At 42.3% G+C, this 27740-nt stretch overlaps 1 protein-coding gene across 6 annotated transcripts in view; it reads left to right on the top strand.

Annotated features, from left to right (window-relative positions):
• Nucleotides 1-6936: 6936 nt before the first annotated feature.
• Nucleotides 6937-27740, top strand: part of SMARCA2 (SWI/SNF related, matrix associated, actin dependent regulator of chromatin, subfamily a, member 2) — a 116890-nt gene continuing 96086 nt past the window's right edge. For 2 of the 6 annotated variants that reach the window (XM_041486086.1, XM_041486090.1), the window contains exons 1-2: nt 6937-7094; nt 20258-20518. In XM_041486086.1, the coding sequence (XP_041342020.1) occupies nt 20294-20518 (225 nt within the window). In that variant the 5' untranslated portion in view covers nt 6937-7094; nt 20258-20293. Of the gene's footprint in view, nt 7095-7211; nt 7610-8055; nt 8158-8458; nt 8586-20257; nt 20519-27740 lie in introns of those variants that run through there. The other 4 variants (XM_041486089.1, XM_041486088.1, XM_041486087.1 and 1 more) reach the window with 4 other exon arrangements.

Here is a 27740-nt window from a genome sequence, read left to right on the forward strand (position 1 = left end):
CATTCATCTGGGAAAACTGTTACAGTACACAACAAAATTGTCCTTGCACACTGAGGACATCTTTAATGAAATACCAAAACAATTCTCTCTTAGTAGACCATTTTCCTCTACATTTTACTGTTGTTTGCCCTTATCATCACACTCGCCAGGTTGATTTTTGATAAAATACATTTCTGAAATAAGAAGACTAATGAGACATTCCAGGACTTGTCTCAGATGTTACACGTTTAGGTAGGAAAGAATCTTACAATATTCTGCTACTTCATACAGTGCACTGATCTATAAAATTTAACAGTATGTTCTAATTGTGTTCAACTGTTATTGCATTATGTGAAAACAGATACCATGACTGAGAAGTTGCAAACATAGTCTATTGCTCGAGAATTACGAAAAAAATAGATTGATATAACCTGTGACTTGCTTGTGGATTCACAATCTTGTAATCTGAAAACTAAGCACACATGAAACAGGACTTAGAAAAATAGTGTGAAAACAAACAAAAAATCTCTACATTTTCTCTTCAGAGAATGAGAATTAGAGCTTCTTTTTCTGTCTATGCCATTTAATATTTTTTCCTAGTTGCCAGGACAAGAATATCTCCTTTCATATGATGAAGTTAAGTATGACAAAAATCACATTTTAGGGAGGATGAAAATCCTGTTAACAGCAGTTAGCTTTACTTAGATTCCACTGTCTTAAACATGCTTGCATCTGGGCAAAACCAGAGTCTGTAGTTCGAGAGGAGAAAGTACTCATAATTTGTTCTCAAACGTTGTTTAAACGGTGAGCAGTAGCTTATAAAAAGGAGTATTTTTTGCACAGTGTAATTCCACCTTGTAGTTACTGTGTGTAACACTGGCATAAACAGCACGGATGAAGGAAAAAAATCTGGAAGAAAACAAAGCAAATTTAAAAAAAATAGGTAACTGTAAAGAAGGAAGGAGAAAAGTGCAAAGATAAACACTTGTGAGAAAAAAAAAAAGAGAGAAACACAACTCAAATTTGATTGGAGGAAAGAAAAAAACAGACCTTGGGAAATTCTACTAATCAAACAGTCGTAAGATTTCCCTGGTGTGTAGCTGTGGTTTACACAGAATTTTCAGGGCAAGTCATGCTTTTTGAAGTCCCACAATATTCATTGCCTAGACAGATCTCCTTTCTAACCTAACAGCACATTCCAAATTAGAACATATATTACATGCATGGTAATATATGCCATTCTTTGAATAGTGGCTTGACTTGAGCCTTATTTGAAGAAAAAAACCCATTGTCCTCCATATTTGTTTTTCACTTGGACTAAACTGAATCACCACAGTCTTTGTAATCATATAGCAAAGAAATTATTTTTCACAATCTAGTACATTCAAAGTTCTACAGTGGTAATTTTCCTTATGTATTCTGACACTGCCCTGTAATTAGGATGATTCTAAAAAGGAACACCAGAGTAAGTTAATAATGATAAATTCTACCTGCCTCTTGTACTTAAGAGGCAAACTCTAAAGATGGGTAAACTCACTTTGCCATAGGAGCACTACTAACCACAGGAAGAACAGCAAAACAGATTCTCTAAGAAATCAGGCTTCAGTTCAGATTTCTGGGTTTGCTCCACTGAGCAGAATATGCTTGACCACATCCAGCAGGCTGTATTACAGGCCAGGAAGAGCCAGAACTAGAAAATAAATCATCTTACTACAGGCACACAAGAAGATAACGGGATGCCAGAACGACAACAGGTCAACACCCAGGAATGAATGCTTAATAACTGAGGACACTTCAGATTACCAGAGAAATCCATTCTGGGCATGGTTATCTTCAAAAGTCTTTTAAATTTCTTCACTAATGAGTATGTTTACAAAATCTGCAGCTGACACAAAGCTAGTGGGATTTGGTAAGCACCACAAAGAAGAGAGGATTGAAACTGAAATGGATGTTGTGAAACTGCAGAGGCTCTAAGATCATGAAGATAAAATTAAAAAAAAAAATCAAGTGTCAAGCGTTATTCTTGTGAAAACATACACACAAAACTGGGACTATTTGCTTGGGAAGTACAATGGCAGTCTGAAAAGAACAAAGGGAAAAAGAGATAATACAATGTACTTCTCCTCTCCTGTAACATATGACATCAAACCAAACTTTAGAACTTTAGAGACTACAAAACAAATAGGAACAGTAGTGGATTATCTCTGCAAGCCAGCTCACCTTCCTCACACACCAGCTTTATTTTGGAATGTATTCATAAAGTATCTTTCGACCAAGAAGATTGTTATTAACCTCTATTTAGCCTTGAAAATATCTCACTTGAATATTGTCTTTTCAACATAACACTCACAAAAACACCTTGAGAGTTTAGAGCAAATGAAGCTACTTTGAAACAGGCTCTATCTTTTCAACCTCTGAATGCAGATAGATGAGCGTGTCTCCAGGAAAAAAAGGCTAAGGGGAAAGAGGCATGAGTACAAGCACATTCATAAAAATTGTATTTGAACATAAGTTTTACTTTCAAACTAAATAGTAATTACCTTTTCCACAACAGAAGGAAAATCTTGAACCAGCTCCAACTGACTTTGTTGTCAATCATACCAGGCTGAGATACACTCTACATACAACGGAGTTTTGTATACTCATATCATTACAAGCAGCACAACAACAGATGGTTAAAAAGTAACCTTCCCTCCAGGATTCACCTACTTCACGGAAAGTATTGTTCCCTTTTAATAGACAGGTCAAGAGAAGACCACTGGAGGTCACCAGCCTCTTTGCTCAAGCAGGATCCCCTAGAGCATGGTAGCCAGAATTTTGTCTACACTGCTTTTGAGTTCTCTAGGGAAGGAAACTCCACAACTGCTCTGTGCTCAATTAGTAGAGAATTTCTTCCTCGTATTCAGGTGGATGTTTCTATGTTCCAGTTTCTGCCCATTACTCAGCATTACTAAGAAGAACTTGGCTCCATCATTGTGACGTCTACCCATCAGACATTTATACATATTGATGTGATCTTCTCTCAGTCTTTTCTTCTCCAGACTGAATAAGCTCTGTCCCAGCTGTGATGCTCCAACCCCCATCTATGCTGCCCTCAGCTGGACATGCTCCATGTCTCTCTCTTGTCCTGAGAAGCCCAGAACTGGACACATCGAATTTCAGACAACTCCTCTCTGCCCACCTCTTCAACCTGTTGGAAGTCTTTCTGAAGGACTGCACAGCTCTCTTGGGTACTAGGTACTCAAAGGCACTAGGCACTTTGCACTGTCAGTGAACTTGCTGAGGAGGCAACTGCATCTGCCTCTTCATCCAAGTCACTGAAGAACAAGTTAAACAATACTGCACCATACTTCCTGAGTTTGCCTACGAGAATAACACCAGAAAGAGCGTCAAAATCCTTGCTTAAAGTCCAGGTAAACATCCACTGCTCTTCCCTCTCATCCACCCAGGCAGTTGCCTTAACATAGAGGGTAATCAGGTTGGTTAAGCATGCTGACTACTCTTCATCATCTTTGTGTCCACCACATGTGTGGAGGTGGTCTCCAGGATGAAATGTTTCATTACTTTTTCAGGGATTAAGATGAGACTGATTGCCTTGTAGCTCCTGGGGATCTCCTTCTTGCCCCCTTTGAAGACCAGGGTGGTACTTGCTTTCCTCTAGTGCTGCGGCACCTCTCCTGACTGCCACGACCTTTCAAAGATCTGAGAGCAATCATGTCTACTAGTTCCTTCAGTGCTCATAGGTGTGAAGGAACCCATTGGTTCTTGTGGATGGCAAGTTGACTTCTTTATGATTTCCCAGGGCACATGAAAGAACATTTTTATGCAGAAGCCTGAGCATAAAGCCATCTTCTTGGAATGTTCTAGCTTCAGCCGTTTTTCACAGGCCACCCAGGCTAAAGCAGCTGGCTTCTGCTAAGAACCAGCTGAAATACTAAAATATAATCTTTTCTGCTATTTCTGTTGCAGTGAGTGCAATTGTGTCTGGCAGCCAACTGGTAGCAAACACAGAAATAGCAGCCCTAAATGTGACAGCAGGGCTTTCAAGGTGGTGATGGTGAGGTTGCTGTAAACAACTGCAACTCCCTGGTGGTAATGACCTCCTTCTGGCAGAAGTGTCCCTGCAAGAGTACCACTGATATATCAGTTTCTAAACAGACTTATTATGTTGGTACCATTCTTCAAATAAACAATCCTTAGTTCCACAACATATCATGGAACATCATATGGATATGATGTTCCAAAACATCATATCTAGCTAGTCAAAGACATACCTCTTTTTGTAGTGGTACCTCATCTAGTTTGAAAATTTTAGATGCTATTTTACCATTAATGGCCACATCCCAACCATTAATTCAAGTTAAGGACTCTGATATTTTCCTCCTCTTGTTATATTAGATAAATTAATAGGGGGAAAACAAATTTATCCTACAGCATGTGACTCTTCATCATGTTCACATATTCATTATGCACAAAGCTTCAGCTACTTAAGTCTCATATAGGGAAGCTTTACTGACCCAATTAAGTTTTTCATATCAGGTGAACATGCCTCCCTTAACAAAAATGCTCTCATGTTTCCCATCCTCTCCAGATAGACTACAATGAGATTCAATGGTACTTCATCAAAACACAAAAAGAAAAACCCTCCAGACTGACACCAGCAACAGGCATGCTCACGCTCTCGTAAAATGAAATCGGCTGCTGCAACCTTCCCAAAATAAACATAATAATTAACTAAATATAGCTGCATCTATTCCAGAGTCAAGAGAACCTTTTTTCTTTTGCCTAAAAGATTAACTTTTTATTTCTTCTCTGTATGCTTTCTAACAAAAAGAAGGGGTTGACCTGGTTTAGAATGGCTTGAGTATTGCTGAATCCAGCAAACAGTTGAGCTGTTTTGAAAGAAAGCTTCACCTCCATTATTTAATGTTTGTTTTCTCTTCTGCAGAGAGAAAAGGCAAACAGTCCTCAGATTTACACTGGGGAATGGAGGAGGAAAAACAAACCACAAACACAAATGGCTGCCTAATGAGAGTTTCAGTATTAAGAAAAGGGTATTAAGAAAAAATATAATGAAAAAGCATCTCTTTACCCCTTTCATTTCCATTAGCATAATGTTCCAAGAATGTTAACTACATTCTTTTATCTCTTAGACACCAGTTTGCAGCTTAAGACAAAGCTAAAACCAAAGCTATAAATTACAAGTGGATCAAAAGACTTACATAATGACATAAGTTATTTTGTATATTGAGATTTGAATGATTCAATTTCTTTTTGTTCCCAAGTAAATATTTTTCACTGACAATGGTGAAATGAAAATATAGCCTTTTAAACTTTTTACTTTACTGATACTTTGTGCTGTCCAGTTAGCACTGATTCTTATCTATCTTTCAGCATTTTGGTTATTTATATAAAAAATAAGATTAAGCCGATTAAGCTGGAAAACTACAGGAACAGTAGTAATTAGCATTGTATTGCCAGCATCTTAAATCGGTGATTTGAACAATAAAAAGAGCTCCAAGCTAAACACCATGTAAACAATATCTGTTACTTTAAGACCACAAGTGCATTTGGTGCCCCCAGCACTGCTTCAGGTCTTTAAGTACTCCACCAGACCACAGTACAGGAACCTCACACCTGAGCTTCTGTAGTAGCTACTGATTTTACTCAGGTTCCTATGAAGATTCTTACTCCACCGCACAAAGTGAAATTTTACTTTCAGAATGGCAAATACCTGCCCATGTGACATGATCTTAAAAAAATGTTAACTACCTGTAACACCACATGCAATAGTGTAGCTGTATTTTTTTTTATCTCTACACCCCGCGTTCAAGAAAAAAACCAAACCCTCAGACAGGTGGGCCCATTATTTTAATCAAGTACTTAGTCGGCTGTTACACAAACAAGTATAGTTTGTACAAAAAACAAAATGAGAGCTCTGCAGCCCCTGCTGCAAATCACGTAAACCACCTAAAGCATAAAAAAAAAAAAAAAAAAAAACCCAAAAAAACCCAAAAAAAAAAAAAAAAAAAAAAAAAAAAAAAAAAAAAAAAAAAAAAACCAAACAAAACAACCCGGCACTAGGATACGGAACTAGAAAGCGTCCTTCCAAACCAACTTTAAAAAACCTATTCAAACGGAAGCAAGCAAGACAGAACAAACACAACTGCACTATCTTCCCTCCGAATCCCGCAGAAAAGAGGTGCACCGGGGTTCTTCATCCGGCTCGTTCTATCCGCCGATGCCTCAGCAGCCGCCCCGGCCCTGCACCGCGAGGGACTGCGGGCAGCCTCGGCGCCGCTGCTGGAGCCGGAGCCTGCCCGACAGGCCGGTTCCGCTGGAATGCTCCCAGCAGCCAGCTGTCATCCACAACAGCACCCTCGCCTCGAGAGAGCGGACGGGCTGTAAGTTTTCCTCACCACGTGGTTTTTTTTTAAGGGGAGGGAGATACCCGCCCTGGGCACACACACACTCACTCCCAACAGCCAGACACAGCTGATCCCAGGCCCGTCAGGCTGGCTCCTCCCCGCCCCTCCAGTGGGGCAGAGGCACAGCGCAGTTCCAGCACCTTCTTCACCTCTTCCCCAAACTACTCCTGCGAGTGCCGCCCGCGCCCTGCTGCCGCCTTGGCACGGAAAGAGGTCCTGCCCCTCTCTCCGCGCCGCAGGGGCGAGCTGGGAGGGGCGCGGGAGCACACCCGATGGGAGCGCAAGCTGACACCGCTGCGCGGCCAGCGCGGGAGCGCAGCGCTCGCCCTGCGCACGGCGCCGCGGAGCGCAGCGCACCCCGCCCCGCGCGCGCCTGCACACCTCCACCCCCCCCTCCCCGGCCTTCCGGATGAGCGACAGCTCCGCAGGCCAATAGAACCGCCCCTTCTACGCAAGAGGGCGGGCACTCCCTGCCCGGCTGACCAATAGCAAAACCGCTGCCTGAGCAGTGGCGTCCGTGAAGGGGGGGCCGGAGGAGGGGCAGGAGTTTAGGAAGAGGAGGGAATGGCTGTCATCAATGAAGTCATGTTCGTAATCTAGTCCCTCGCTCCGGTTCTGGACTCGGATGACTCACTGAGGGGGGAGAGGAGCGACAGCGCTCAGCACGGCGCTCCGCCCGGGCGGAAGGTAAATACAACTTGCAACTCGGTTCAACCCCGTCGGCTCCCCGTGCCCGGCAGGGTCCTTTATTGTCACCGGCTGTGCCGGCTCGCACCGTGCCCACCTTCCCTCTCCCCATCGCTCCCCTTCCCCGGACACGGCCTCGTCGGTCCCAGCCGCCGCCGTGCCACCTGCTTCCTCTCCCCACCTTTCCCGGCGCCCAGCCCTCCCGAATATTTATATTCCCCAGTGGGTGGAGAGAAGAAAGTTTTGATCTGGTATTATTCTGGAATAATCACGGTGCGGATCGCCGGAGTGGGAGCGACAGAACCCCCACGGAGTCGCCGGTGGCTGACTCGTGAGTCAGCGGCACTCTCGGTCTTGCCGCCCAGTGAGCGTGTCACGGGCTGCGGGCGAAGCGGCCACGGGAGAAATGGATCATTGGGGAGCGACAGCACACACGGACGGGCCGGGGGAGGCTCCGCTGCAGCTGCCGAGGGTCGCAGGGTGAAGTTCAGGGTGTCCGGAGGCAGCAGAGCGCGGTGCGGTGGGGCTGTTTCTCTGCCGTGGCACACGCTGGCGCAGACCCAGCCGAGCAAGGGGAAGTGGGGAGGCATGGGGAGGGAGGAACATGGTGCATGGGGGAGCGGTCTCGCCTGCGAGGAGAGTAGCGGCATTCCCCGGCAGAGCGAGGGAGGCCATGATCCGGATCATCGCTGCTTGCCTGTCACAAACATTGCACACACCGGGGAGGGGGAAGAAGCGGGGGCTGGGACTTTAGCCCAACAGGGCTGTGGCTCCTGTTGCTTTTCGGTCTCTTGTGTTGAACTGTGCAGTCACTCCTGCTGTAAAGGTGTCGCGGTTTACTTCCCAAAATAGCTTGCATGTCGTCTTACCCCTCCCGTTTTCCCTGCAGAAATTCGCCCCCCTCCTCCTCCCCACCTCCAAGCAGAGTAGCACAAAACATGCGCTTACAATTTTGGAATCGCCTGCCAAGCAAAAAAGCGTTTTATTTCCGGTGTGCGCGGAAATTTATTTTTTTTAACCCGGCCGGGCGGGAGCGAGGATGCAAACGCGCGCGGATGCTCAGGTAGCTGCGGCTCGCCTGCCCCTATGTCGGGAGAGGGGACGGCGGTGTTTTGGCACCTGGAAAAGTTCTGTGCCCAGCCGGAGACGGGGGTGGGCGGCAGAGCGCTTGCTGCAGCCAGCTGCCGGGCGGGGCCGGAGGGCAGCGGAGCCCGTCCCCGGGCCGCTGCGGGGCAGAGGCGGGAGGCAGCGGCGGCGGCGGCGGCGGCGGGGGGAGGATAGGAGGGTGGGTGGCCTTTCTCGTCCCTCCGCCTGTGCAAGCGGCGGCGGATCAGGAAGTCACCGCCGCCACACACAGGCGCACAGACATGTTTGGTCGGCGTGACATGGTGGCGGAGGGAAGCAGAGGCGGGGAGACGGGCCCAGCCCAGCCCTGAGGCATGACCCGGCTGCTCGCTCGCTCGCCCGCCCGCCCGCCTGCCTGCGGCCGAGGTACGGGGCCGTGCGCGGGCAGCGCCGTCAGCAGCGCACCCGCTGCTTCATAGAGGGGCGAGGGCAGGCAGCAGCGGGGCCGCATTTCCAGGCAGGGACGTTTTACAGCCTGTCGGCCGGGGAGAAAACTTTCCAGAAAGGCTGGAGGGGGGGAAAACAGGGCCCTGTTGGTTGTGCGCGCCCGCCCCGGCGCCTTCGCGGGGGAGGCGGCGGGCGGCCCGGCGCCGAGGCCTGCGCGCCGCCCGTCCTGCAGGGCCCGAGCACCCGAGGGCAGAGCGGCGCTGCTGCCGCGGAGGGAGGGAGCGGCCGCCTTGCCCCGCTGCCTCCTGAGCTCACGGGTCGCGGGTCGTCCGCTGTGGCTCTTCCTTGTGTTCACGGTGCAGAAATGGAGTTTCTTACGGTGTCTCCTCCCCTCTTAAATTTATAATGGTGGAACTACAAACTGCGCACGGCTGGAAAAGTTAGAGCTCTTCTAAACTCGATCTGAAGTTACAGTTTAACGATTGGCTTGGGTCGTTTTTTGTTTTGTTTTTTTTTTTTTTTTCTCTGAGCGTGCGTTATGGTCATGTAAAGGGAGTGTAAAAGTGTCTGCAGATTACATACATCGTACCGAATTTTTTTTTTTCTTGATATCTGATTCAGATATTTGATATTCGGACTTACCGAATGTTAGGCTAACGCTGTTCTTTCTAGGATGTATTTTTATGAATATTTATGTGAATATGAATACGCAAGTAAATAACCCGCTGAAGAATTGAAGATAAAAAGTTGTTGTTTTTTCGGTTTTTTTTGTTTGGTGGCGGTTTTTTTTTCCGCTGTGAGTGTTCTGCATGCTTTCATTGAAGAATTGATCTGGAGTCTGCGACACGGCGTTGTTCCGCTTGCATTCTCTCCTGTTTTGCTTTAACTTTCTGAAGTGTTAAGTGGTTTTAAACACAGACCCTAAGACCCAAATGATAAACACTGTACCAGAATTTAATTTCTTTGGTAGTGTACCAGTTACTTGTTCGGGGTGGGGCAGTCTCCTCTGTGCAAGTTACTATTGTTGTGCAAATACGGGCACACTTTCTCTTTGGGAACCTAATTGCCCTATTACTGTCTCTGACTTCGTTTCTTTTGTCCTTTTGTGATTCTAAGGAAAAAAAGTAGTGTGTCAGAAGGATAGGCTTGCCTCAAGGCACGTTTTTACGTCTGTATATATATATCAGTAATAGAAAGCAAAAAGACTGTGTGGATAGTGAACTTTAAAATTTAAAGTGGATCATACAGAATATGTGGACTTGTGAGAGGTGAAAGTATATCTTCATTAAAACCATTATTTCTCTCATGAGTTCTCAGCTTTAAGACTGATATTTCTGTGGTGTTGCATGGAACATGTGACAAAAGAGTTTGTTCAAAGCAATCTTAGATAGTTTGTTCATTTCTGAAGTAGTCTATGAACGTTTCTTGTCAAGCTTGGAAAAGTGCTTTCAACAACACCTGAGGCTTGAAAATTTACAGGAGAAAAGGTCCTTCAGCTCGCATACCTATATTACATATATTCGTGACAAAGATGTGTTTGAAATTACTATCTCCATATATATTTTTCCCAGTTTTTGTGGACTTTTGAAGTTAAGGTCAAAATGTGCACAGTAGCAACTTAAAAAATGTCTACACTTTGCCTGTGTTTTTTGTCCTCCTGATGAGTAATATTGCTGTGAACTACAAGTGATTCTTTTCAGAAGGAAACTCTTCATTCTTTGTATGATTTCGAATATTTCTGCAAATTACTCATCAAAATGTCTGTTACATTTCTGTGTGTTTCCTGCCTCTGTCAGAATTCTCTGTGTGTAATAGGTGTTTCCTGGACCTCCATGACTTTTGGACTTTATCACATTAGGTTGGGGGTTTTTTTTATACTGGAATAGTAAACACAACATTATGACATAAAAATCACTTGTCATAAAATTGGCATTAGAGAAAAGCTGATGTCTTATTTCCAAGATAAAATAGAGAAGGATGAGTAAGGGAAGGAAGTAAAACTTTCTTAAACACAGCTTTGATAGTTTGTAATTACAGTAGAGTAAGAAGACTAACACTGAAAATTGTTTTCTTTGTTTCTGACGTGTACAAAATCATTACTTACTGGGCATTAACATTTTCCTGTTTGTCTCAGTTGGCAGAGAATATTTCCTATTTATCACTTCTGAGTTTGAACACCTAGGTGGATCACTTAGAGGCAAGACATTGGAGAAAATGTTAAAATTATGTTTGTTTTTACAGAAAATATATGTTTTAAATATAAGTGGCTTGTATTTAAAACAATTTTCTCCCTTCTTCCTCCTCTTGTTCCCTGTTTAAGTAAAGCCAATAATATATATTGTTGATAATGTGGTGCATTCCTTTCCTTCTGTCTGCATCTCTTACAGCTTTTTATTACAGCTTTTTATTTAGAAACAAATGAGAAGACAGTGTTCAATAACGGTGGCTAATACCTGTAGTAAAGCTCACAGCATGAAAACTTAATCCATGACCATTCACTAGTGTCCTGTATCAGTTTTCTGTGCCTGAAATTTACAGTGGAATCTACATACATAGCAAACATGGGATTGATCTTGGACATGGTCTTATGGCAGTTAAACTTTTGGCTGTAGCTGTCTGCTCTCTTTCTTTCCTGAAGGCTACTGTCCTCTGCAGCAAAGCTATCAAAAAGGATCATATGTCTGTGCTGTAGTGTCTTCACAGTAAAGTCTGGCAGCGTAGCTTAGCCTAACTTGTGTGCACTCCGATTTGTGGTTATGCCTTTTGACAGTCTGGAGTACTTTCAGCTCCCAGCTGTTAAGAAGTTATTTTTTGCTGCTGATGTTAGTTTCTCCTGAGAGGGTAGGCTGTAAGCTAGAGCAACTGAGAAAAGCTGAACTTTGTGTAAAGCTGTAATCTACGCAGTAGGAGTAAGAATTTCTACAAAAATATTTCAAGGTGAGGAGTACTGACTCTTATCCTAAAGTAAACTGTCTCTTGTACTACATGACTCCACAATGAAGTTTCTGGTGTAAGCATTCCACCTGTTTTGCAAGTTCTGTGGGGGTACCTGCAGCAGTTTCTGGCAGAGAGCTAGACATGCAGCTAAAGGAGTGTTGCAGAGGTTTTTTTTCTTCTAGCTTAGGTGTCTGGATAAGTAATTAAGGTTCAGCATTTCTGGTTCTGTGGTTTGTATTTTAAACTACAGATTACCTTGCAGAAGGTTTTCAGGTTACACTGACATGGCATACATGAGCATGCAATGGCAGGATCTCAGCTGTTAGTGTGTTTGGCTTCTCTTATGTGAACTAATAACTGGTATATGTTAGTTGAAGATTTGAGTCTTCTCACTGATTTTTTTGTTGTTTCATGTAAACCTCTTTATTGATTGAGTTGTCATTTAATGAAATGACAGTAATTAAATCGTGATAAAAGGTAATGCAGTGCCCTGTGAAGTTGTACAATACAAAACACTGATTTGCTTCTAAGTATAAGTTATTTAGTGATGATGAGTTATCATTATGAATCAGCTCGTCTACTTTGAGCATACTAATTTGATTATAGTTAGCAGATTATGCAAGTAATACAAATCACAGTACAATTCCATGTTTTCTATGGTAGTATAATAAAGATAACTCCTGTAGCCTATAGTGTATCACAGGATTACAGTTTATCTTTTCAAAGCCAGCTGTGCATCGTGACTGCAGTTGGAAATGTGTGGGGAGAACTAGATTGTAACTATTTCTCTTGTGAAGACAAAGTTACTGTCGGCTTTGCAGTGTCTGTGTGGCTGATGTGTGGGTCCATATTTCATAAGCTCTAAGCGGTATGGTTTCATTACTTTCCAGTGCATATCCAAGGCAGGAAATGTGGCCAAAACACCCTGGCTGAGGTTCAGTGTAGGTTGAGAGGAAAGTTATATTGGATGGTGAAGGGAACTAGCTAGAAGAATTATAAATACTTGCTGCTCCATCTGTTCTCAGACTTGGTGTGTGCCCTATCAAAGCAGTCTGTAATCCCTGGATCTTTTTGGGTGTACAGCTGGTCTTGAATTCCAAAGTAATGCAAATGGTTTTTTACCTGCTGTGTTTTCATTTGGGATCTGCTAATACTTCCTCATGTGAAAAAAATCCCCGCCTTTGTTACCTGTGGGTTTGTGGCAGGTTTATACCACAATGTGTGTAATAAAAACATTGAACTCATGAAGACCATATTGTACAATGAATTAGTTACATCTACAACACTTTCTAAGTGTATATAAAATGATAGTGGAGAAACATTTATGCTTAGAGACTGTTATTTCAAATTGTTCACAGTGCAGATATTCACTGTCCTAAACCATTTGATCTAGAAATAGTTGAGCAGAGATCCTAAGTCTCCCTTAATCTTCCACTCTTTGTTATATGGCTGTTTGTATTTGGATCTGGCTAAAGTTACTCTGACATACAATAGATGCCTTTTTTATTTCCCTGTCTTAGCTCTGGTTGTGTCCAGCAGAGGTGGGGAACTTCTCTGAGACCACAGGAAGAACCATGTGATTCACCACAACTAATTCAGTTGCCAGTAGTTCATCTGGGATGGTTCACAAAAGAAAATTGGTCATGTTGATGTAAATAGATCTAAGAGGTGGTAAAGGATTACGCTTCAGGAAAAAAAAAAACCAAAAACATCCTCTTTGAAGTCATGTGAATAATACTAAATAATAAGTAATAATAAAGCAAGCATTTTGAGGAAATTCTAAGATTGGACACTTGAAAAACAATTGAACAACATGTAATGTGTTCAAGAATCAGGGCCAAGATCCTCAGCATTTAGAAGAATAAGGTGATATTTTTAATTATTTTTTTCATTTCACAATAGTCTTGTAATTTGTTGGAAACACATACTTTTTTTTTTTTTTTTTTGCCTCTCCTTCCTCCTTGTTTTTTAATTCTAACAGGCACTACTCATTAAAAAGCAGTCCAAAGAAATAGGTCAAGACTGGCTTTTGGCAGGGAATTGGCTTCATACTGCTTTTTTTTTGTTGCAAGCACCAGAATTTAGCCAAAATAATACCAATATTATCTGCATGGAATTTGGCTACTGTTGGACCTGTTGTCTTTTTGTAGATTTTTACTTTGATGAGACTTTCGTAAAGGCCTAAATGATTTAGATATCTAGCCTTCACTGAATTTTAGTGACAGCAGGGTGTCTAATTTCTGTGGGTTTTTTTTTAATACAATCTCAGACTTAATGAATACAAACCAAGCTATTTTTGAAACATGTTAAACTATAAACTTTTTAGCAGGAAATTTCTGTGAACAGATACTTAGTTGGGAGGGCCTTACTGTGTTCTGGTTTAGGTGAGTGACATTTTTTTAGATTTTGTGGACTACTGTTGCCAGAGAAAATTGCTTTGTCTCTTTATTTCCATGACTGTCTTCAGACAGGATTTGTTAGTTGCATTTAAGTAGTGTTTTCCAATACTTTATATTCCCCGATACAGATTTTATATATTACTTTTTTTTTTCTTTGATGTACAAAGTGTCTGAATACAAATCTGTCTAAGACAATTCCCAGTTATGTGAGATGTGTCTTTGCTCAGAGAAAGGTGATGAAGGGACTTGGTCTAGTGTAAGTGATGCAGGTCTAGTGTAAGACATTCACCTCTCGTAGTTACAGTTTTTCATAGTTTGGACACTTGCTATCCTATCAGAAAGAATACTAAATTTTTCAAATTTGCATGCAGGTTATGTTTAATGTATTTGTAAATGGCAGTGTAACTAATGGACTTGAGATTGGAGGTAGTTTTTATGAGAACTGCGAATTGAATTTGAAACAGGATGAATAGGTGAATAGAGGGAAAGATTTTAATACCTATTTTAACACATGGGTATAGGTAGATGTCTTGTGAAATATTTTGGGATACTCTATGCTGATAGCACTTCTATTATTGATTGTGTTATGGTTCTGTATACATTCTTCTGGATTGTAGTGGTGGTGCTAGGTATTTGCTTTGTTAAATGGATTGAATTTTGTTTATAATGCACACGGTGACTCAGCTGTGTCAGTCTTAGATTTTGCAATATCATGATTGACACATGTAAAAACTATTTGTTGTGTGGAAATGTGTGTTGTCCTTCATACAAGACATAGGCCTCTTAGAGGAAGTTACAGTGTTTGCAGTTGTGAACATTTGATAAGTTGATTCCTTTTGTGGTCATGTTGTGGGATTGTAGAGGACTCATTAGTGACTGTAGCATTTTGAACTGAGAGGCTTCATAGGCATCTCTGTGTTTTACCTTGCAAGGAAACGGGATCCCAAGGTATCAAGCCATAGAATTGCAGAATATCCTGAGCTGGAAGTCAAGGATCATTGAGTCCAGCTCCTGCCGCTCCACAGGGCACCACAAGAGCCACACCAGGAGCCAGAGACCTCTGTCTGGCTCGGTGGCATGACCACATTCCTGAGGAGTCCATTCCAGTGCCCAGCAAATCTCTGGGTGAAGAGACTTTTCCTGATATCCAGCCTAGAACTCTTGTGACAGAGCATCAGGTTCGTTCCTTTGGGTCCAGTCATTGGTCACCACATAGAAGAGACACAGTGACAGTATCCCTCCTCTTTACCTCATAAGGAAGTTGTAGGCTGCAGTGAGGTCTTCCCTCAGTCTTGTCTTCTCTGGGCTAAGCAAGCCAAATTACCTCAGCTGCTCCTTGGTACTTCTGGTTTGGGCCTTCCGCCATCTTTGTGGCCCTCCCTTGGACACTCTCCAATAGCTTTATATCTCTTTCATTGTGGCATCCAGAACTTCCCCCAGCACTCGAGGTGAGGTCACCCCAGTGCAGAGCAGAGCAGGACAATCCCTCCGTTGCCCAGCTGGCCGTGCTGGGCCTGATGCCCCCCAGGACACGGCTGGCTCTCCTGGCTGCCAGGGCACTGCTGACTCACATTCAGCCTTCTGTTGCCTGGGAGCTCCAGGTCCCTTTCTGTGGCACTGCTTTCCAGCATCTCATTCCCCAGTCTGTACATCCAGGGTTGCCCCATCCCAGGCGCAGGATTTGGCATTTGGCTTTGGTAAACTTCATACCTTTGGTGATGGCTGAGTCTTCCTATTTTTCTAAGTTTCTCTGTAGGACCTCTTTGCCTTTGAGGGAGCCAACAGCTCCTCCCACTTTTGTATCATCTGCAAACTTAGTATCCCTTCAAGTCCTTCTTCCAAGTCTTTTGAGAAGGTAAGCCTTCTGTGTGCAATGTGCAATTCCAGCCCAGAAAGCCAACTGCATCCTGTGTTGCATCAAAAGAAATGTGGCTTGCAGAGTGAGGGAGGTGGTTCTCCCCCTCTACTCTTCCCTTATGAGACTCTGCCTGGAGTGCTGTGTCTCCAGGTGTGAGGTCCCCAGTATAAGAAAGACACGGGCCTGTTGGAGTGGGTCCAGAAGATGGCCTTGAAGAAGCTTAGATAAAGCACCTCTCCTGTGAAGAAAGGCCAAGAGAAGAGGGGTTTTCAGCATGGATAAGAGGATATTTCAGGGAGACCCCATTGTGGCCTTCGACTACCTGAAGGGGCCTTATAAAAATGAGGGAGAGAGACTTTTTGTATGGGCACACAGTGGCAGGACAAGGAGCAGTGGTTTTAAACTTAAAGAAGATAGGTTTAGATTAGTGTTAGGAAGAAATTCTTTATGATGGGGGTGGTTGGACGCCACTGGAACAGGTTAACCAGAGAAGTTGAAGATCTCTATCTCTGCAAGTGTTCAAGGCCAGGTTGAATAACTGAGCTCTGAACAACCTGATCCAGTGGAAGGGGTACCTGCACATGGCAGAGAGATTGGAACTAGATGATCTTAAAAGTCCCTGCCAAGCCAAACCATTCTGTGATACTGTGTTTAAGAGCACTGGCCCTAAGGCGGAGGAGCCCTGTGGAACTCCTCTAGTCACAGGTCACCAGCCTGATGCCACCCCATTCACTGCAACCCTTTGTGCAGCCCATCAGCCAGTTGATCACCTATCACATGACGTGTTTACCCCACTGTGTGCTGGACATTTTGTCCAGAAGGATCCTGTGAGAGGCAGTATTGAAACCTTCACTGAAATCCAAAAGGATTGCATCAACTGGCTTCCCTTGATCAAGTGAGTGGGTTACTCTGTCATAAAATTAAGTTAATTTTGACAAGCAGGACTTTCCTGTCATGAACCTATGTTGGCTGTGACTGATGACTGCATTGTCCTTCAGGTGTTTTCAATACCTCCCAGAATAATACTCTCCATAATTTTGCTAGTCACTGAAGTGAGACTGCCAGGCCTGGAGTTTCCAGGCTCATCCTTCCTGCTCTTCTGGAAAACTGGGACATCAGCAAGCTTCCAGTCAACTGGGACCTATCTGGATTCCCAAGTCCATTAGAAAATCATTGAGAGAGGTCTCGTGATGACGACGTCAGCCAGCTTCCAGTCAACTGGGACCTATCTGGATTCTCAAGACTGTCCAAAAAGGAAAGAGACATCATAATGAAATCAGCCAGCTCTTTTGAGTATTCTCAGATGAATTCCATTGGGTCTTACAGATTTACAGGGAACTGGGAGTTTATCATTCTCTCAACCACTGTCCTCCAACTCAGGGCCCTGGGACTGGGAGTTTATCATTCTCTCAACCACTGTCCTCCAACTCAAGACCCTTAATCCATCACTGGCATTGAGGACAGAGGTAAAGAAAGCATTAAACACCTCTGCCATGTCCATGTCCTTGTTTGTGAGGTGATTGTTCTCATCTTGTAAGAGGACTATGTTATTTCTCCACTGCCTTTTGCTATTAATGCATTTAAACCCCTCTTTTTATTGTCTCCCTCAGTTGTGGCCAGTTTCATCTCCAGTTGAGCTTCAGTACAAGTTTTCTCCCTGCAGTGGTGAACAGCATTTCTGTAATCCTCCCACATCACCTGACCTTGCTTCTGCTGAGCCTACACCTTTTTTTGCCTCTACTTCCCAAAGAAGATACCTCCTCAGCCAAGCCATCTTCTGCCTCCCCTGCTTGACTTCTGGCATTTGGGAATTGCCTCTTCCTATGCCCTTAGAAGATGGTGCTTAAAATGTGACCAGCACTGACAGACCCCAGCACCTACAGGAGCATTTTCCCAGGGTACCTTACTGACTGATTCCCTGAGCAGCCTGAAATCTGTTCTCCTTACATCCAGAGTTGAGGTTTTGCTTGTGCTTCTCCTTCTGTCAACAGATTTTGAACTTGATTACTTTGTGGGCACTGAGCCCAAGAATGGCGTCAGTCACCTTTGTCACTCATGAGACACTCCCTGGTAACAAGTATGAAATCAAGGAGAGCACCTAGTCAGCTCTTTTAGTACTTGAACCATGAAGTAGCATCCAGGTGTTTCAATAATCTCCTGGATTTGATTGTGACAGCTGTGTGGTCTCCCTGATTAACATCTGTCAGGTTGAATTACACCATAAGGAGAAATTTGAGGGTTTCCCTTGGTTACCTGAGGAATTGATCTCATTGTTGTGCCTGTATAGCAGCCTCCTATGATGACATCTTCATTATTTGTTTATACCTTAATCTTAACCCAGAAGGCCTCAATCCTGCTGTTGCCAGTTGTAAGCTCCATACATTCTTGTCCTCCTGTTATAAACCCCTACTTCACCTGCCCTGCGTATCCCTCCTGAAGAGCCTGTAAGCATCCAGCATGGCACACCAGTCACAGGACTCATCCCACTGAGTTTTGTTTATGTTGGTGATGTCACATTTCTGGCACTGGCGCAAAGCTTCCCCTTGCTTTTTTCCCCATGCTTGTAGTTCATTATGGCCTACACCTCCTGGAGTAGATAGAGTGATCTCACTTCCTCAAGTTCTGGTGTGCCATCCCATTGCTTACCACTGGGAAGCCTGGTGTTATTCCTTCCAGTCTGGTTCAAAGTTCTGCTAATGGGCCCTGCTAGCTCTTGTGGTAGAACCCTTTTTCCACTCTGCAAAAGGTACATGGCTTCAGGTATGGAGAAAAAAAAAAGGCAGATTTTGCTGATGACATCCATTTTCAGAACCACGTGCCCTGGGAAGCAGCAGTCTTACCTGTGGCATAGCAGGTCTGGTCTGTGCAGCGGACTTCCCTTGAGAAGGGAGTCACCTGTATCAACTACCCTTTCCCTTTTAATTAATAGGGGCAGTTGTGATGAGGGTAGCAGGCTGTCTTGCTCCAGATGGTTCCCCCATCCCAGAAGGACCTTTGTCTACCTCATCAGTTGACTGTCCTTCCCATTCCAGGGCATCATACTTCTTGTAAATGGTACCAGTTCTATTTGTTGTCTTCAGATTTTTGGGAGGAGGAGTGTTCCGCCTAGTGTGGCCAGTGGCCAGCTTCCAGTGTTTGTTTTCAAGAGACCTCTGCCTTCCTTCTTGGTAGGGTTCTGAGTCCACTTGCATCTTCTCTTCAGTGGAGGTTTGAGACTTGTGAGACTCATTGAGAATAGCCTGTCAATCTCTTAATCATTCTCACAAGTACTGAACAGGCTGTTCACTTCACCCATGGCTCCTTAACCTGCTGACAGCTCACTTAAAATAATACATCTTCTGTGACAGGAGTGACGGTCAGCCCCAGCCTTACGGAGAGGCATCAGGCACTCGTGGCAGCCTGAGTCCTGAACAGCTTCATGTACCAATGGATAGTCTTGCTGGCTGAAGGCTTCTGACGTGGCTAGTGCAGTGAGTTCAGGGGGAATGAGCTCTGTGGCGTGTCAGAAAACCATACCTGAGGGAGCATTCACTAATGAGAGAACCACCTTCTTCAACAGTTTCTGCCTCTGTTGTCTGCTCCTAAATGGTCATATGGGAGTGCAGCCAGTGTGCCCTAGTCAGGTTCACTAGGACCCCATTTGAGAGAATTGGAGCAGCCGCCATCCTTGCTGGCTGCACTCATGCCTGGTCTGCTGCTCTAGGGCAAGCTGCCAGTCCCAAGTGAGTGTCAGTGCTGCCCTGTGGTTCCGCTGGCTCCAGACCTGCTCACTGCAGTCCATGGCTCCCACTGCAGCTGTTTGCCTCGGCAAGGTGTGGTTGGGAGCAGTGAGGCCGTGTTCCAACCTGTCGCTGTCACTGCTGGCTCCGCCTGTGCCCACTCAGCCACTGCAGGGCAGGCTGGTGGCTCCATGTGTGTCTCAGTGCTCTCAAGCAAGTGGAAAAAAAAAAGTTTGAAAATAGTCTTAATAATCCTTTTAATGTTTTCACTGTATTACCAGAAATTTTGCAAGTACGAATTTCAGGCTAGTCATAGCTGATAAGGGAAAGATTTTTTTAACCTATAGGTTACAGAGGTGCCCTACTCTGCTGCTTTTAGTAACTACTGTACTGTGCTTGGCCCACATGACACATCTGGTGATAACAAGTCAGTTCAACTGTTTTTCTGGTAGATGTTTCTCATAGCACACTAGCTGCTTTGTTCTGTGGGTACCACACAAATGTCCAGAAATTGACTGAATTATCGGATCCTTGTCTTTCTAGTGGGCTTTTAGAAGGATGATCAAGCTAATGGGCAACATTAAGGACTGTGTAAGCAATTTCTGCTGGTGACAGCTTGCATGTGTATTTATGTATGTGTGTATGTGACAATTGATTTTATTAAATTTTTTGCCATGCCCCTAATGTCACATAGCAATTGTGGTTTTGTTTTTGTTTTGTTTTTGTTTTTGTTATTAGAGCTATTCTGCTAATTGAAAAGGAGACAGAAAATAGATGTCCACGCCTACAGACCCTGGCGCCATGCCTCATCCTGGTCCTTCCCCTGGACCAGGACCTTCACCTGGACCGATTCTGGGACCTAGTCCAGGACCAGGGCCATCTCCTGGCTCCGTTCACAGCATGATGGGGCCAAGTCCTGGTCCGCCCAGTGTCCCACATCCCATGCCATCAATGGGGCCTACAGATTATCCACAGGAGGGCATGCATCAAATGCATAAGGTAATAGTTTATTACAAGTGAACCTTTTTTCCCTGGAGTTCTCTCTACTGGTGAAAAGACTCTACATTTAGACCTGCTTAACTGCTATTACACGTCACCTGCAGAACTTCAACTACATTCTTACTTTTTTCTTTATTACTAAAGATTATTCGTGTATCAGATTAAACACAGCTTCCTTGTTCCATGTTAGTAGACTACTTTGGAGTATAGCTAGTAGTTTGGAAATGTGCATTTGGAAATTGTACTTTTCAGTAAGACAGATGTTACTAGGGAAAAAAAAGAAGAATGATAGTGTTAAAACTTCAAGGCACACCATTCTAAGCACTTTTTTTCTTTTTCTTCTTGTCTGTTTGGATGTAGCCTGTGTTTTTTTCTGGGGCGGTTTTTAATTTTGAATGAAATTATTGTTCTTTTTCTTGAAAAAAAATCCAAAACAAACTTAATCCATCTTAAAGGATTTGTGTTACAGATTTGTTTACTCTTCCATATTGAAAATGTGGTTAAAAAACATGGCTTTCAAGTTATTTTATAATGACTTCATCTTACAAAGGAATATAAAACATATGACATATGATGACATGTCATGTAGAACATGTCAGTAATTGTACTTCTGTGGTTATTGTTATACACTTAAAATTAGATTATGTGTGCTTAGACTGTGTGTGCTTAGACTGTCATTAATGTTTATTGCTTTGAGGAAATACTTGCCTGTATGGAAATTCCTTTTTGAGTACAGTCTCTTTATATATTGTCATTTTTGTTTGGTTGTATACCAGAGATTTAGAACCCAGAATAATTTTGATTGCACTGATGTTCTACTCAGAAATATGTAGTAGCAGCTTACAGAGCCAAGATATTGAAAACATTTTGGCAGCTATTGTTGATTCCACTGGGAATTGTTATATGCACAGGGAGAAAAAATTATAATAAAAAACTGTTTTAAAGTAGTAGAAACATATTTTAATTTTCCTCTTGAAATGATGTTTTCATTTTGACGCTCTCACATATGGATCAGTTTCATTCGTTAAAAAAATATCCAATCAGTAGGGACATGACATTACCATATTTTACATGAAGAACTAAAAATATTTTAATGACACAAAGACTAGCTGAAGTGTAGGAGGCTGTGATCCAGCTTTCCATTTGCATTGACCTATTGTAATCTCTGAGAGGTCAGTATGTGCAGTAACTATAACCTTTGCATTTGAATCTTGAGGTATTTGATTTAGCTGTTAGCCAGATTAGACATTTGCAGTTGGCATTTTTTTGTTTGTGGGGTCAGTTACAGCCCAGCTTTTCAGAGCTCTGTCACCAGTTTTCATAGCCAGGGTTCTAATGTCCTTCATTCCTTTTGATTTTTCTTGTACCTGTAGAAGACGAAGGTGGCACCAGGAATTTTCCATAGAACAGCTGAATGCTTTACACATTATGTTTTTAACTGATATGTCCTGTTACACTGTTATACCAGGCAGTCAGTGCTATGGTATAATTAGAAACAAACCAACAAATGCCATCCCACAACATTCTTTTGGGGACTTCAGAGAGCATCTCACAAGGTTGTGTGAGCCAGAGCAGAAATTCTCCCATTGAGGTGGCATTGAAATATTTTGAAAAATGCACCACAAAGTCTGGATATCCGGTTCAAAGATGATCATTCAGTATAGTTACAGTAAATTACTCTAGTTTTTCTATACCTTGATTCTGATAATGGAATAAAGACTGTAATTTCACAAATCTCTGTTTTACTAGCAGTAGGCTTGCTGTTGTCTTTTAGGTTTCTACTTAAGAGGTTCCAGCATGTCTTCACATGTGTGCAATTAACCTAGAAAATGGGTCTGTTGAGTTGATACAGGTGAAAAAAAGAAGAAATGAAATAAAATCTTACTTAATTTTCAGTCTAGATGAGGTTTTGGGTCTGTTTTTCTGTGCAACTCCAGAAATAGTATATTTGGAATAACTGTTGGAAGGATCTAAGAAATGCTGTAGAGGGGTGCCTCTAGATTATTTTGCAAATCTTACTGGATTGTTGTTCAGTAAATTAAAAAACTGGTCAGCCAGCTGCAGCTGGACCAAATAAACATTTTCTTTTTGCTTAGTGCTGTATAAAATATCTTGATTTTCAAGCCATGTTATGTCATAACACTATTTTTTAATGAAATGCAGTAAAAATGGGGGATTCACCAGAAGTGTCCCAAGTTACGCAGTTGCTTTGTGGGATACTCATGTATGTACTGGCATGTAGCTCTTCCTTTTTAAAATAAACGTGCTTAAGTGAAACAACTTCATTCTGTATGACTAGCTTACAAATGACAATACAATGCAGAAAGCTTAAAAAAAGCTAAAGGATCAATCAATAGCTAAAACACTGATTGAAACAAATTTATATTAATAAATCATAATTTCTAAAGTATGTTTACTTAAGAACTGTTGTTATTATGAAAATTAAAGATTGTATATTCACTTAGTAACCAGAAGACCTTTTCATGGGAAAATTTACTGTTAGTTTACACAACACAGTTTTGACAGAAGCAGTAAATTAACTGCATTTCTTGCTGGTTTCTGAAGGACTATCAACTAAATTTCCAGCAAAATACAGGTCCTGATTTTACTGAAGTGTATCCTGGATGCGTCACAGTTATGTTTAAGAGGGAATACTTAAGAAGTCTGTCAGGGATACTGCTAAATGGACAAACTGTAACAGCCTCAGAGAATCGTGTGATAGAAATACTTAGAAGATGAAAGATGTTAAAAGAAAGTGTTGCTACCTTCCTTGCCCTAATGTTACTTTCCTTGTGCATGCACATAAAAGCTCCTCTGGGGCAGATCGAGGTTACATGGTTTTAGTCTGAATTGATAAAGCCTTTGACACAGTCTCCTACAACACTCCTTTCTAGATTGGAGAGAGATGGTTTTGATGAGTGGACTGTTAGATGGATAAGAAAATGGTTGGACAGTCACACCAGGATGGTAGTGGTCAATGGCTCAGAGTCCTGATGGACACCAGTGCCAAGTGGTGTTTTTCAGGGGTCTGTATTGGGACCAATGTTACTTAATGTCTTCATTAATGACATAGGCAAGGGGACTGAGCAGGTTTGCAGATGATACCAACCTGAGTGATGCAGACAATGTCTGAAGGTTAGGATGCCATCTAGCGAGACCTGGACAAGCTTGCGAAGTGGGTCCATGGGTATCTTAAGTGTTTTCACAAGGTACTGCAAGGTACTGCATCTGGGTTGGGGCAGCTCCTGTTATGAGCCCCAGCTGAGGATGGAAAGATGGTGAGCAGCCCTGCTGAGAAGGGCTCGGGTGCTGCTGGGTGAGAGGCTGGAGCTGACCCAGCCATGGACACTCCCAGCCCAGAGAGCCAAACATGTCCTGGGCTGCAGCCAAAGCAGTGTGGGCAGCAGGGCCAGGGAGAGGATTCTGCTCCTCTGCTCTTCTCTGGTGAGATCTGATCTGCAGTCACAGCTCTGGGGTCACAGCACAGGGATGACATGGACCTGTTGGAGTGAGTCCAGAGGAGGCCACAAAACTGATAGAGGGATGGAGCACCTTGCCTGTTAGGAAAGGCTGAGAGGACTGGGTTTGTTCAGCCTAGAGAAGAGAAGGCTTTGAAGTGACCTCATTGCAGCCTTCCAGTATGTGGAGGGAGTCTGCAAAGAAGATGTAGAAAGACTTTTTACAAGAACAGGTGAAAGGGGTAATAGTTTCCAACTGAAAGACAGGAGGTTTAGATTAGATGCTAGGAAGAAACTCTTTCTTGTGAACGTAGTGAGGCATTAGAACAGGTTGCCTGCAGTAGCTGTTGATATCCCTTCACTGGAAGTGTTCAAGGTGATTTTGGATGGGGCTTGGAGCAGCCTGGTCTAGAGACTGCCACTGCAAGGGGTTTGGAACTTGATGATCTTTGAGGTTCCTTTCATCTCAAGCCATTCTATGATGCTATGATACAGCCTTCTGTTATCTTATGCACCAGCCGGACTGCATGATTTGAGCTGCTTAACTTCTGGTTATGACAGCATTGTAGCTTGTTAAGTTGAATGGTGCTCACTTGAGGGATGAATGAAGTACTATGAAGTACTATGAGCTCTTGGTTTATTTTCTCTTCCATTTAATTGTAACCTGTTGCATAATCTCTTCTTTTCGTGAATTTGTAATGGGGTGTACTGTAAATGATTGCTGACTGTGGAATAATTAGAGTGGTGTCATGGGGAATATTACTGCTTTTGGTGAGTGAGATAAAATTTGAGGGAGAGAAAAAATTCTTCAGAAATACAGTGGTTTTTACTAAATATGTTAATTGTTCATTCAGATGTTCCATTAAAAGAGAAGGCAAATGGTTTCCCATTTCAGATATTATTGGGTAAAAGATCTATGCACATTAGACATTCTGAGAATCAAAGTAGTTCTGTCATGGTCCTGGAAGTAACAGCATGCAACATCAGTAGGCATGTTTCCTGCTTTTTTTTTTTTTTTTTTTTTTTTTTTTTTTTTTTTTTTTTTTTTTAATTTTTTTTTTTTTTTTTTTGTTCTTTGTGTCTACATTAGTAGAAAAGAAAGGAAGTATTGCCAGCCTTGAAAAATCAACAGAGAACTTAATGTAAAATGTTGATTTGGTGATTTTTTTAGAGATCAATGGAACTAATGGCCAAAAACTACTAATTCCTCCTGCAAAAACTACAGTCAGACTGGCTGTCCATCAGGGATGCATTCAATTATGCTGTGTAGTTATGTGGCAGTTACATGACAGCACGTTGCTGTTTGCCTTGTGTAATTGTTATTTTAGAAGCTATATGGTCTACAAGAAAACTAGTCTGGTACTCAGTCTTTGATTTTAAGGCTGGAGGTTTTTTGCTTGATGGCTTTTTTAAGATGGTGCATTAAAACAAAAAAAAACCCAGACACTAATGCCACAGTTTACCTGAAAATAGGTCAAACTGTGATGCATCTGTGAGAAGACCTTAGTTGCTAAATGCAGAGTAAAAGCACTGTAGGTAAAATTTTTCTTATGCATTAGACATTATGTAAGTCTGCCAAGTTTACAGGCATGTGGTAGCCTACAGTTGAAGTTGACCCCTCATTCTCTTTCTAGAAGCATTGTTTATTTGGCTTGTTCAGTACTTATTTCCTTAGTTATGGGGACCAATCAAAATTGTAATTTCTACTCTAAGTTGAATATGTCTCAACTTCCTGTTTCCCTTCTATTCTGTCATATTAGAAGACTAAAACATAAAGAGTACCCCAGTGTAATAGTAGCACTTTATTGGTAATACAGGTTACTTGTCCCAACAATGTCTTTGTGGAAGATAGCTTTAATAACTTATAGAGGACTGAAGAATTACAGAAATTACACTGTGTTTAGATATCCTCTGTAATTTTTAACCTGTTGCATAGATTTAGAGTTATCCTCTAGCTCTGCAACTATACAGTGACTTAGAAAAGTTACTATTACTCAGTTCTTGTAGTCCACTGCTGTCCTCTGCTGAATTGTGTTCCCTATTGTATATGGTTTTCTCATAGCCAGTAGGGCTCCTTGTGTATGAAATACATTTTTGGACGTACCAGTCTCTGCATACATTAACAATTGCATAATCATTAAAATTAATTTGGACTTCACAGAAGTTTATGCCATCTTCATCTTTTGTATTTTTGCTAGTAAAAAGCTGATTTAGGAGTTCTGATGAATTTAGTTTTCAGTTTTTTTACCGCATAAGCAAATACACAGATGCAAACCCCTTTCTTGCTTCTCCCTTCCATTAGACTTGAAACATTTCGGTTTGCTACACTTGTTTTTGTGTCTGTGTTTTTTTTTAATAATACTTTTTTTTACAAAAATCTGTTCTTTTGATCAATTATCTCCACAGAAGCATGCCTCGAATTTAAGTTTTCTTGTACAGTCATGTCACTACCTCCCTGTTTCTGTTCGATTTTTGAATTTCCTCTGTCAAAGGCCACATACTTGCTTTTTTTTGTCTCTGCGGCTCTTTTTTAACTGACAGCTCCTTTCCCCACGCTCTTTATGCTGGTACTTCTGATGTATGCGTTCTGTGTGCCTTCTTACTCCTGTCCGAGCTGTTTGCGTTACCAGAGGTTTCATGGTTGCCACCTATTAGTGCAGTGTAATTCCTGCAGTTACGTATGCCACAAATGTACAGCTAGAGTCTTCTGTTCTGGAAACCAGATCAAGTTACCAGCAAGTCTCCTCCTCTTGGTAGCCGTAAAGATACCATGGCAGCCAGCGCATACCATGACAAAATAAGAATGTATAGAGCTTTATAGGTGTTTTGGTTTCTGTAATAGTCAGCTCATGCAGACAGAATGTGAAGCGAGAGTTCTCTTCTGCGCTGGCTGTCTTTCTAAGAAGGGGTGAAGAGAGAGGGAGGGATCTTCATGCCTCAGAAAAGGGCACTGGGATTTACTTGGTTCATGAAGTGGAACTATTTTTAATGTGTCAGTAATCTGTGCCTACATTTCTACTCCATATCCCAAGTTCTTCTATTCAAAAATAGCTTCTTGAGTAGTACGTATTTTTCGGATATAATTTCTTTTCACAAATATTTTCATACTGTCATGATAATTAAATGATTTGGTGAAACATGAAAAATCTATTTTATTTTTCTTTTTCTATAATGTTCCTCCTTTTAACCCAGACTTCTGATAAGGAAAAATGATAGTGAAATCCTTAAAAAATGTTGAACAACAACAACAAATTCTGTGTGTTTAAAGGTGTTTTCAGTCAAATCTGATGATTTCAATTGAAAGTAGAAGGGTTTATGAATTAAAATTTAGAATTATTTTTTCTATATATAAAGGGTGACCTTTGTTTAGTTCTGTTGAAATTTAGTCATGTGCAACAAGTTACTCAAAAATAAGAAATGTGACCCTTCTTTTCTGTGAGCTGATGTAGCTTCCTCCACACTTGTTTAATTAACTCCCTACATTTTCCACTGGAATAAGTTATCTTTAGTCTATTTTTAAAAAGAATTCTCAATAAATAGATGTACATTTAGATAAAACAGACCACAAGGTCTCTATTCACAGTAGGGTTTACAAGAGCAGCATTTAGTGTGCATACATGCATGTGTTAGAGTGGGGCAGAGCCATGTATTTCTGTAGAGAGAGGCTAAGTAAGTGATGCCAGTCTCTTCCTTCCTAATACAAGGCCTTACAGAGCTCTAAGTTAGAAGTTGATTAGTTTAATCCTTTCCATAGTTAGGAATAT

This window comes from Pyrgilauda ruficollis, unplaced genomic scaffold (genome assembly GCF_017590135.1).
Source record: "Pyrgilauda ruficollis isolate IOZ18807 unplaced genomic scaffold, ASM1759013v1 scaffold74, whole genome shotgun sequence".
NCBI classification, from domain to species: domain Eukaryota; kingdom Metazoa; phylum Chordata; class Aves; order Passeriformes; family Passeridae; genus Pyrgilauda; species Pyrgilauda ruficollis.